This window comes from Haliotis asinina, chromosome 2, assembly GCF_037392515.1.
Source record: "Haliotis asinina isolate JCU_RB_2024 chromosome 2, JCU_Hal_asi_v2, whole genome shotgun sequence".
NCBI lineage: Eukaryota > Metazoa > Mollusca > Gastropoda > Lepetellida > Haliotidae > Haliotis > Haliotis asinina.
The window spans coordinates 82376204-82388562 of record NC_090281.1 but is presented as its reverse complement, the minus strand read 5'-3'; the positions used below and the strand labels follow the sequence as shown (position 1 = coordinate 82388562).

Here is a 12359-nt window from a genome sequence, read left to right as displayed (position 1 = left end):
CACACAACAATCCCACAAAAGAAGTACATGTATAATCCTTGTATTAACTACAGTTCAAACTTTAACCATGTTAACAATGGAGCTTTTGTGTGTAGACCAAAGTAAGGCAATGAACGATACTAACAATAACATAACATTCAGGAGGAACCTTCCACAAGTTTGCTTGATTCAACTCTTAAAGACCAGAAACTGTGCATAAGGCCTCCATCATAGCTTGTGTCATCCCCTGCACTTGTTAATTGAGTTGACAGATGGAAATGTGAGACAAAATTCCGACCACTGGTAAAGATGTTGTCTGGCCAGCCATGGCAGCTATATGTTTACTTTCTAACCCCACCCCCAAGGTGAGTTAATTTCTTGTACATGTTAACAGACCCTGAACCTGAGGAAATCTAGACTTCCTTAAAAAAAGGTTTTTTCATCGCAGAGCAGGCTTGAGTAGGGAAAATAATGTGGTTCAGGGACTGTGAGACAGACTCACGCTTTGCCTTATATCATAAACCCTGTAGATACTGTGACCAAGTTTCCATCTCCTGCAAAGAGTATATTTGTATTTAGCCTTCTTTTCCATCCATTGTTTTTCAAGCTGTCCAGTTTACACAGCAAATAAACAAATGTGTTGATCAAACATTACACAAATATATATGGAAGAAAATGTTTCTTTTTTCTTTTAATTAAAAAAACCCAAAGCATCAGCACTGAGTAGTCTCTTCTTATGCAAGATGACTGCAATGTTAAACAACAAAGCGCCAAATACTGTTAAAACTATTTTGTGCGAGCTTGTGTTTTTATTAAAACAATATATTTGAATATTACAGAGCACCACAGCAGTTACTGGTGCGAAATACACTTCTAGAAATCAAGCTTTTGTCTTGTATTGTTGACTGCATGAAGGCCAGGTAGGTACCTGAAGACAAAATATTTTCTGATTCCCACACAGAATGCACATGTAGGTCATTTCTTGCTTAACCCAAAATGGATGCAGAAATATGGGACTATCAATGGAACAAAGGCAAATATTTCACTTGAAGCTTTATTACTGGTGGACTTGCACATTTTGTACAGAACACGCAACTACAGTGTAATTATTAAACATAAATTCTATCAATACTTTCATGACAAATGACTTACATAATTGGTAACTCGGCAACATCTGAAAATGTTCAAGTTAGTTATTCCCATGCAGATATCTAACTTACTGTCGACTTTCAGTAACCATTCCATTGCCACCACAGATCCTTCTCCAGTCACTCCACCACTTAGTAATGTTTGTGGCTTCGATTAATCACTCCAGTGCATACATAAAACATTCATCACACATCTGTGTCAACCACATTTGATGAAATATTGTATGACAAATCTTTTGCAAATGGGAACGAACATAAGTAAGTACTCATGCTTACCAGAATCTTTCATCTTTATCGAAAGCCTTAAAATAAAATACTCCATGAAATTTACACTAATATGTAGGACATGCTTTAGATATTTTAGGAATGATATCAGTATCAGACTGAGTAAGCGCGTTGGTATTCATGATGCTTTGAATAGTTTTCTTGTCAGAGCAAATCAGCAAAATGTAACCTGAAGCTGGGAGTGCCTAAGGGAAGTAACTCTGCTATGACAGGTCACTTTTGAACCCTATCCATATCCCACTAAAAGACTTTTTAAGTATCTTTATGTTTATGCATCTCAATCATACCAGATCATAAATTTTTTTCTATATATTGTTTCTGTAATGTACATACTAAAAAGTACTCATATGAAAAAGGCTCCTGTGATATATGCATGAAACAAAAGGGACAACAATACTCATCTTTAATAATAAAACCATCTTTATCTCTCATTTTCATGTGGCCTCTAATGCTTCAACATTTAAATCACGCTTCCACAAACATTAAAAATCTTGCAAGGCCTCCTGACATAAGTTAGAATCAATTTTGGAAAATTATATCCCACTAAAGTGTGTCAAGGTGTTTGCTTCACTCAAGTTATGAAAATGTCTAGAGAGGACGTACATTATTAGGAGTTGATGTGTCACATTTGCAAAATAATAACACAAACGTAATTGTGATCATTAACAACTGACACAATCATGTGTTGTGATACTTCCTTGAATTATTGCATTCAAGTGTGGGTTATTTTGCAACAATTCATTGTAACTTAAGAACACACTACACCCTGTAAATCAGTGTATAATAGACATTGGAAGAATTGATATGACCCCTACAAGTAAATCTTTACAAATGGACAAGTAACTTTTTAAAATGGTTTCTAATAACAACATCACTCAGATTTACTGCTTCAATGAACTTCATTTAACTGGATGAAAAAGCAATTAACACTATAATAGAGAAAGAATATTCATTTATGACATAATCTCAAAAGTATTTGTGTCTGAAAAAGACTTGTACACATACATTTATCCAAAACAAGTAAAACAGGTGTTCTAAAACAAATAATTACACTTTGTAACAATAACAATTCTATGTACATCCAAAGCCAGTTATTAGGAAATAACAGCAAAATTGTCTGTGATGCTATCGTACAAGCTCTGCATGTTCAATTATCCTCAGTAACTAGAGTTCAAAGCACAAACAAAAAAGCTTTTGAGAAGAAATATTAATGCAAATGTATTGACCAAAGTGCAAGCTTACACAGACAAACATCTCATTAGCATTTAAAAACATAATGAAATGAAGACAACATGTCAGTCTTTTTCACAGTTAAATGTAACATCACATCTCTTGACAACAGCAATTTCCCACCCTCATGATCACTATTAGGACGATCTACACTGTCTAAATCTTCCACATTCCAGTATTTTCATTTCAGAGTTCTGACATGGCCATATTTGTTTCAGTGTTCAAGTAGTGTTTTGAGCAAAATATTACATTTGGTTTACTATGTTGGAAAGTTCTGTGATGTATTCCTTTAGAATACCATATTTCAGAAAAGCAAAATTTATGGAAGTCAACTTCTCTGTTGTGAATAACATGACATTTCCGAGTGTATGATAGATCTTTCATCGGGTAATGAAGAAGCAAGAAATCAGAAGGGTACGAAGAGGTGATAAATGTGCAAGTATACACTCCAAAACAATGTGTTATTCACAATAAAGAAGTTGGCATACATATATCTTGGTTTTCTTCCACATTTAAATGCCCTTCAAAGATTTACAATATTTTAGTTTTTTTCCCACAAATAAACTTAACTAAAATACATTTGAAGTTTTAGTTCACTTAAATACCAGTTTATACTCCCTCAGCATTTGCGAATGACTTTGGTAAAACCAGTCCATCTAAACATTTAGCCTTTATCTGCTTGTACTAATCTCAAATGTTCATGGTAGGAATCTGATGATACAACAGGTCACTGCAATTTCCTCTTGTCATTAATTGCTTATTGCAATGCCCCGTAAACCAGGTCCTCTGGATATGTTCCGCATCACATCTGCAAAAGCTGATGACTTGGGTCTGTTGTAGATGTAGATATACTGGAACACAATTTCTTCATCCATGCAATAACATCATCACCCCAGCAACATTCGGCCACAAGTTCTGTCTTCTATGATCATCAAACCCCTGAAAAAAATAATGAAAAGATGTTTCTGTAAGAGAGGAATGTGGCATTAATGTTTTAGCTGGCAAACCTGCTGGTGAGAAATTATTCTAATATAGTATTTGATAACATTTCAAAAGTCATTTTCAATTTGAGAGCTGACATTCAGCTCATACATACTTAAACAGAGTTGTATGGATTCTTCTGGGTAGAAGTAAATTCAAACATAGAGTTATTAGCACAAAATGTTAAATGAGGGTCTGAAGAAGTTAGTGAGAACCTGCAGCTTCTTACGTCTGTAGGTTCAGGTGGGCAATATTTTCAATGATGGTCATTCAAAACATGTCACAGACAACAAAATTGGAATGAGTGAGGTTTTATGCTGCTTTTAACATTATTCCAACAATATCATGATTGGAGACACCAGAAGTCTTCACAGGTATTTTGGGAACATTTTATGGAAACATCAAATTTCTTTTGGTCTCACAGTAACAGTCACAAAAGAAACAGGATTATGATAGCTTTGCAGTTTGAGGCTTTCTATATTGCAACTTCAATCGCCCCAACAAACCCGAAGTTCCAAAGGATTAAACCTCTAAACACTATAGTCTGTTTACAGTGAAAGTGTACCGTGAATTTCACTTCAAAGGAAAAAGAAATCTCAATAAAGTGAAATCAAGATTGCAAATCCTCATTATTTTACCTTGGCAATTGAATATTTATATAACTGAAATAATGATGATTTGCAATTGAAATTTCTCTTCGAATTACTTTTCTGTACTAAGTGACATTCATCAGCACATTTTCACTTTAAATAGACTATAATAACAACTTGGAATATGTCGAATCAGTTTTTCAATACAAGTTAATTTGGACAAACCTGCTGAACCCCAAAATGAAATGATCAGAAAACACAAGCTCACTCATAAGTATGTTACTAACCTAGTTTTGCATTGTTGTATATATAGTTGTTGCAGCGTCTGGATCATCAGCTGTTGGCTGCATGGCAAACTGTACAGGTCCATCTTGCTCAACAATAGCATGAGTAACTTCATTTGGATCTGCTGCTTGGACGATAATGATGGTTTCTTGTCCTCCCTCAGTCTGAAGGGTGGTGAATGCCTGGCCCTGCAGCATTTGTGTGGCATCATTGACCACAGTGGCGTAAGTCCCATCACCCACTGCAGTGTAAACTGTTGTAGTTCCATCCTCACCATCCTCCCCTTCCTGTGTAAGCGTAATAGTTTGCTCCATAGCTGATGCTTCTTCTGGATCATCTGGAACCTCCTCCTCAATCTTCTTGATGTATGCCTGCATGGCCTTGGCAGCCTCACCATGAGCAACATGCACTTTTCCGATATGCTCCAGAAGGAGCTTCTTTCGTTTGAAGGTCTCGTGACACATGTCACACATGTATGGGGAAAGCTTCTTGTGAACCAACTGAATGTGAGACATAAGGTTGGATTTGTTGTTGAAACATCGTCCACAGTCGTTGCATTTATGAGGCTTCTCTCCAGTGTGGATGAGCATGTGACGATCCACATGGTATTTTTTTGTGAATCTTTTCTCGCATACTGAGCAAATGAAAATCTTCTGATTTGGGGATTTCCAGCCTTCGTGAACACGTTTTGTGTGACCAATCAAAGCTCCAAGTGTCTTGAAGGCAGCTTTGCATGTATTGCAGAGATACTGTCTGGTATGAAGATGCATGCCCTTGATGTGAGTGTTAAGGTTGCCTCGGAATGCTGAGGTATAGTCACAGTGAGGGCACTTGTAAGGCTTTCTTCCAGAATGAACTGTGCGCATGTGAGAGCTCATTCCTGTCTTCAGGACCACCTTTCCACAAATAGGACAAGGAATCTGCATTCGGTTCTGCTGGTGCAATTCCATGTGCCGTTTCATGTTCTTGGTGATCTTCCCACATTCTCCACAGGTCTCTCCAGAATCATCCACTCCTTGAGTAGACACCTTCATGATTCTTTCCCTCCACTTGGCATTTCTCATTTCTTCATCAAAATCAGGCTCATCTTTATGCTTACTCTTGATGTGCTTTACTAGGCCAATAAATGCTCGATCACAAAATGGACATTTCAAAGCTTCCTCTGTGTTTCTCTTGATCGATTTTCTTCTTGGCTCTGTATCTTCAAACAAACTGATGTCATCTTCCCTCCTGCATCTCCTTCTTGGACTTTCTTCATCGTCATCCATCAAAGGATCATTTTCTGCATCTATGTTAAGAGGGCCAAACTTCTTCTTCTTTAATCGGGGATCTGTTTGTGTTTGTACAGACCTTCTTCCAGGAGATTCATAAATTGTCTCAACCTCCACAAAGTGAGCAGTTATAGGAGTCTGTGTTGCTTGAGTTGAAGACTTAAGGTGATCTTCATCGTATTCATCTTCATCAATTTGATCAATGTCATATATGTCATTAGAAGTTCCTGCAAGATCATCATATTCTCTCCTTCCTCTTTCTGGTGTAATTGGAGTAGTGCCCGTTTCAACAGAATGCTGTCTTGGTGTTTGAACATGAACGGTTTCGGTATCTTGCATTCCTGTTCCTACTGACTGACTTGTTTCATGAACAGCAGGAATAACAATAATACCTTCTTCTTCCTCTTCCACTACTCCCTGCTCATTTTCTTCTTCCTCCTCCTCCTCTACTTTTTCTACTACTTCCATTTCCAAAGGCTCTTGCTTAACACTTTCCTGGCTCTTTGCTTTCTTTTTAACAGGAGTTGTTGGAGTTGCAACCTCAGTAGCCTCTGGTTCATCAGCATCTCTGGTCCTCTTCCTTCCACCCCTTCTTGGTGTTTCATCTGGCTCTTCAACATCTGCCAAAGGTGCTGAAGTCTTTTTCTGGGCACTAGATGGTGCAGAATCGGTTGATTTGGGTCTTCCCCTGCCTCTCTTCAAAGGAGTATCAAGTTGTTCTTCCTCTTGGAGCGTTTTTCGGGTGACATGAGCAGGTGGCTCAGCAACAGGTTCTTTGGCTGCCCTACCTGATCTTCTTTGACTTCTTCCTTCATCTACCTGTGGCTGGGTTTCCTCGTCAGTTTCCAAAGCAGTGTCTGTAACAACCACTTGAACTAGCTCTTCCCTTCTAGGCCTGCCTCTGCCTCTTTTGGCAGGTACATCCTCTACATCAAGAGGAATGATCTTTGTCATGACTTGAGGGGATTTACTATCATCATCTCCTTGTTTTTTTCTGCCTCGTTTAGGTGTTTCCTCTTCCTCTTCAGTTTCTGGAGCAGGTTCTTTCTTTGGTCTACCCCTCTTTCCTTTAGCTTCAGTTGGAGTATCTTTACTTGGTGTTTCAACTGCTTGAGTCTCTGTTGTATCTCTACGGGGTCTGCCTCTCCCTCTTCTAGGAGTTGAAGTGTCCTCTGTTTGTGCAGGTTCTTGGGACTTTTCTTGAGGTGTTTCAACTTCTTGCGTTTCAATTGTATCTTTTCGCGGCCTTCCCCGTCTCTTTGGAGTCGCTACCTCTTCAACTGGTGGAGCTTCTGGCTCAGATTCACTTTCCTTTACATCTCTCTTCAATCGACCTCTTCCCTTTTTCTCTGGTTCTGGTTCAACAGGTGTGTCTTCAGATTTTTGTCTTCCCCTGCGTTTTTTCTCTGGAGTAGCAGTCTCTTCAGGAATATCCTTTGCTTTAGGTTCCTCAACCTTTCTAGCTGGACGACCTCTCCTTCTTGGTGTTGTTTCTTCCACGATCTTCTGAGGAACAGCTGGTTCTGTATCTTCTGTTTCTATTGTTTCAGTTTCAGCTTCATCGGCTGCTTGATCATCAACAACACCATCTTCGGTATCGATTTCCTGTGTCTCTGCATTTTGATCAACTTCTTGAACTACTGTCTCACTCTGTGACTGCAAGTCTTCCTCTTGGACTGCTGTTTCTTGACCAGCACTCTTTCCATCTACAGACTGCCCATCCTTTGTTTCAGTGATAGCACCATCTCCTCCTTCAAGAGGAACATATGTTTCTTTAACTATTGTTTCTTCTACTACTGGCTGAGGCTCTGAAACTTCCCCCTGACTTTCAGCTATGACTGGTGTTTCCACCTCTGCTTCATCTTCGACTGCTTCTTCTTCTAAACTAATAATTCTAGTTTCGCCATCTTCCTCTTCTAATTCCTCTGTCTGAGCTCCAGTTTGGATAACTGTTTGTTCTGTTACTACCTGAGATCCTGCAAACAAGTCTTGTTGACTAGATGATGGGTTCTGGATTATGGTGATCGTGTCTGTGTGTGGATCATGAATATACTGTCTTCCAGTTCCAGCTTCTGTGGTTACAATCTGAACCTGACCTTGATTCTCAACAATCTGGGCTCCTTCAGGAATCACCATCTGAACCACCTCACCTTGCTGCTGTTGATCTAACTGCAGGATGGCTTCAGCAGCAGCCTGGTTATCAAGAGAAGATCCCCCCTGAATGATACTAACACTCCCATCTCCAGATGCCAATGCAACACTTGTGGCCGCACCAAAGGCTGCTTGTGCAGCTGCTCCAATAGCACTGGGCTGGGTGGTTTCCAGAATTATTTGCTGGGCTTCAGCTCCATTTTGGTCTACAATCATGTATTGCTGTGTTTCAGACCCTGTGTCACCCTGCATTAGTGTCTTGGGCATCTCTTGAGTTTGCAGGACAACAGCATCCATGAGCTGAGCACCGTCACCATAGCCACCTGCGCTTGTCTCCCCTTCCATTGGTTGTTGATTTTCCATCTTCAACTGAAAATAAATAACAGTCAAGTAGGTATGTCAAAAGTGCAGCAATTCATTTCCTACTCCTTTAAAAAGTCTAATAAAATTTCAAACTGCCTGTAAAAAAAGAGAAAGATTATGTCTAAAATAGACTTCAAAAACCGACAAATACATACAACTTGATCATTTATCATTAAATAAAAAAGCAGTCTTTGCCTTTTTCCTTTTCAATTAAGTCTCCTATTCAAAGGGCATTAAACATCGAAATGTTTTTCCAAGATAGAAGAAGACTGATGAACCTGTTAAAAAATGAATTTAGGATATCTAATATGTGTGTGTGTGTGTGTGTGTGTGTGTGTGTGTGTGTGTGTGTGTGTGTGTGTGTGTGTGTGTGTGTGTGTGTGTGTGTGTGTGTGTGTGTGTGTGTACACATATATATATAGAGAGAAAGACACCATTTTCAAAGCAAATGTAGCTACACTGTTAAAGGGAGTCATCTTAAGCTTGGAGACTGTGGTTACTTAGTAACGACAAAAAGTTGGGTCAAGTGTCAAGTAGCTTTTGTGTGAGTGAAAAATCCTAAATGGTACCTGTTGTATGATTGAGGATATCTGTTTAGTCATCTTGCTTTTGATTGGAAGGTCATAGGTTGCTCAAAGGTTACTGGGTGCCACCCCATCCTCCGACTAGGGTTTGTTAGACTCAGTGTAACGAATAACAATGAGTATAAGTTTACTTAGACTGACTAGTTACTCATCTTCACCCTCGAGGATTTTGTCTTACCTGTATCATTGCATAAATAAAATGGGACTACCATTTTCATTACCAATTTCTAATGATGACCTTATATGTGTAAGCATATTTCGCACATGCAGTAAACATTAACACCAATGATCCTAAGATACTATCAGACTGCAAACAATGTCATATCAACACAAGTTACACTTATTATTACTCAAAGTAAATAGGACTCTTTGCATGTCTTGTTTGCATAAACAATATTTTATTTCTTGCTGACACCAACAATCTCCAAGTTGCACCCATGGCCAACTCCTAGGCCTTGCTGACCCTAGGTACGACTCTTTACATTGTTTGAATATCATATGTATCCCTGCATGAAATATTAACAGATTAATACACATTGTTCATAGCAATGGCAATAAAGTACATATTTTTATTTTGATCATACCCACATAAATCATATTTGAACCATTTTCAAGACAAAATGAAGGAAATGTATTTAGTACCTTTCATCAAATATTTTGAAACGGGTAGCAAAACATGTTTACATATCTATTATTCACAATATGCATTTAATCATCTTAGTAATATTATTCAACATTTAATACATAATAGTGAGATACCTATTGAATTGTTTATTGTTTTACCAAAAATAACCAACATCCAGACACAAGTGCAAACTGCCTCATGGATCGTTTTAAAATCACATCTCTAACAAACTACAAGTTATAGTATACAAATCTGTAGAGATGTATGTTTGATAACTTTGGGAGCTGTTTATTGCCAGTAAAATGTTTTCATAATTATCTGTTGACGCAGACATAGAGAATGCTAGGAACAACAAATTGTATCCTAAAAACAGCCTTATGACATCAGCCTGTAACAAAAATCATTTTTGAAAGAATGATCCTACTAAATTTCCAAATAATATTTCTGAAACCAACATTTTTGTGTTATTCATTTCTGATGTCACATATGTTTCCACAAACTTTGATGGACTCATAACTATAACAATTCACAGGAAACATAACATGCTTGTGACATTTTATACCTGTTCGTAACTTCATATCAGGAAACACTGCAATTACAAAAACAAAATTAAAAAAAAAATAGAACACTGTTTCATCCGAATTACGAAGCGGTGTGGTAATGTATTCTGAAAATAACTTGGAATAGTTTTCGTTTAAATAATATTTACAAGAAATAATTGGGCCCTCAATGAAAATCTGTGAAATCTGCATCATTCCGTCCCTTGCATACATCTCTGTGAACCGCCTGTCGTTTCCTGTGTGGAAACAGGTTTTAAACTTCGAAAAAGTCTTATTCTTGGCCTGTCTCACAATTTTGAGTGCTGCAGCAAATCACTTCCTCTCTCGCCTCGCGTGCTGGATCTAGCGGATTCTAGTCACATGACGCTAATAAAGCCCGACCTTGAACCTTTACCAATTATTAAATATATTACAATGCAGAAATTCTCCAATTCATAACTTTCGAAATCACCGCGTCAATAGTTGATAACATTTAATGAACAAACGAAGGCACATTTGTAATGGAAGATTCAGGGGCACCTACTCGCAATTTTATTCCCTTTGCCGGGAACACATGCGCGATGCTAGGCCAGACACTCCGCCATTTGTCTCTTTGTTGTCGTTTATCTGAGACGACAGATGCCTGCGTTTTCCTGAGAGAGTCCCCGCTCAAAAAGGAGCTTTGCAAACAATTACTGACTACGGGACATCAAGGAATAAAGACATTATTTACTTATCCTAAAAAATAAGGGGGCTAACTTATGAAAATTGTCGCCCCTGGGTTTTCCAAGGGCAGTAACCGTGTCGCCATTTTGAAAACCACAACATATCGCACGGCAGTGGTTATCGCCCATAGTGCCCAAGTTATCTCACATGTGCGATTCTATTTGGTTAGACAACTTACCTAGTGGCTCTTGTCATTCCAGGGTGTTTTTCGTGTATATACGTCTGAACAGTCCAATCCTACAGAGCGCCGATTAGAAGGAAATTTATGCAGCAACACTCCAGGTCAGCACTTTTTTCCCTTTAGCCGGCTTGGCTATGCCATTCCCATAATGCCTCAGCGCAAATTCGTTACAGTTCGGTAAACTCCGTAAGCTGCTCTTAACACGCTCGTGTCGGTGTTCACATGGTGACAAGGTCGGAAATTTCTCAACAATTTCGGGGCCGTTTAAATATTACTCTTTTCATCGTTTTCACATATGAAATTGAGAGAGAATATTCTGCTACTGTTTCAGTGAGAGTAGTGGACACAACAGATCATTTGCATTGATCTAGTTCTATCATGTTCTTTTCGAACGAATATAGCTTTGATTGGAAAACAAACCCATTATTAATGTATCTGTATACACTCAGATTAAATAATATCACGAGCAGATACGCATGTTACAGAAAACAGGTTAAATATCACCATGACATGACACGTGTTTTGCAACATAATTTATAGAACAAAAATTATTTTTAAAGCATCTCATTCTGTAAAGCAGTGACAATACACACTTGCAGCGTTCCAGTTTAAAATTATTGGCAGTCACTGAGTCAATGTGACCAACAAATGTCATATTGTAATAAGAAGTCATGGTTAGTTTCTGCGCTGCAAGTCACAATGGCTACCCCGCCTCTCACAAGAGCTGGGGCGTCAGTTAACTCTAGATATATTTAAAATAACTCTATATAATCATACATTTCACCGTGTTTGTATAGTAACCGACATTCTCACAGTGATGTCGGTTCAGATGGAGTCCACTGTCTTTAGTATTTAGTAACAGCTCACGAACAGAAATAGTTCTCAACATCGGCATCCAGTGAGTCAATCATATTGCAATCAGATCTTTTTGTTTTAATCCGGTCAATAACGTAATGCTATCAGGAACAGATGATTATCTGTAATGCATTCAATTTTTAAGAATAATAAGTTTGATGTATTGCGATACACGTCTTTCTCATTTTCATGCTATTTTATTTATTTGTCTCTTGGTTTGTTTTATGGACAAATTAAACGATTAAGAACTTATTCGGTTTTCAGACTGTGCAAATAATGGTAACCGGAAAGTCAGTTTTGCAAGTTAGGGAATAATGACAAATTTGTCCAAGAAACTGGACTTTCTCGACCAGTTATTTAGGTCTTAAAAGTTCTAAGTTGTCAATATCAAAAGGTCACTTTTATTTTATTTATGTTTTTATTTTTGTGTGTTTTTTTCAATCAGTATTTCAAAAGATTAATATGTTTTTCTCAATTCATAAAACGTTGAACATGCAAGCAAAATCAGTGGCAACGAATACTATTTATTTACTGATCGCGTTTATAGTTCCGATTTGTCGATCCAG

The 12359-nt window shown here is 38.0% G+C and overlaps 2 protein-coding genes across 2 annotated transcripts in view; one reads left to right on the top strand and one right to left on the bottom strand.

The window, feature by feature from the left end:
* The window catches only part of LOC137274447 (sarcalumenin-like), a 276599-nt gene that overhangs the window by 118461 nt on the left and 145779 nt on the right, over positions 1-12359 (top strand). The gene's annotated exons all lie outside the window — the stretch shown is intronic.
* Positions 1020-11093, bottom strand: LOC137274439 (uncharacterized). Its single transcript, XM_067807617.1, has 3 exons — positions 10936-11093; positions 4501-8289; positions 1020-3581 (listed from the first exon to the last, which is right to left on the bottom strand). The coding sequence occupies exon 2, from the start codon at positions 8281-8283 to the stop codon at positions 4501-4503; it is 3783 nt and encodes a 1260-aa protein (XP_067663718.1). The 5' UTR covers positions 8284-8289; positions 10936-11093; the 3' UTR covers positions 1020-3581.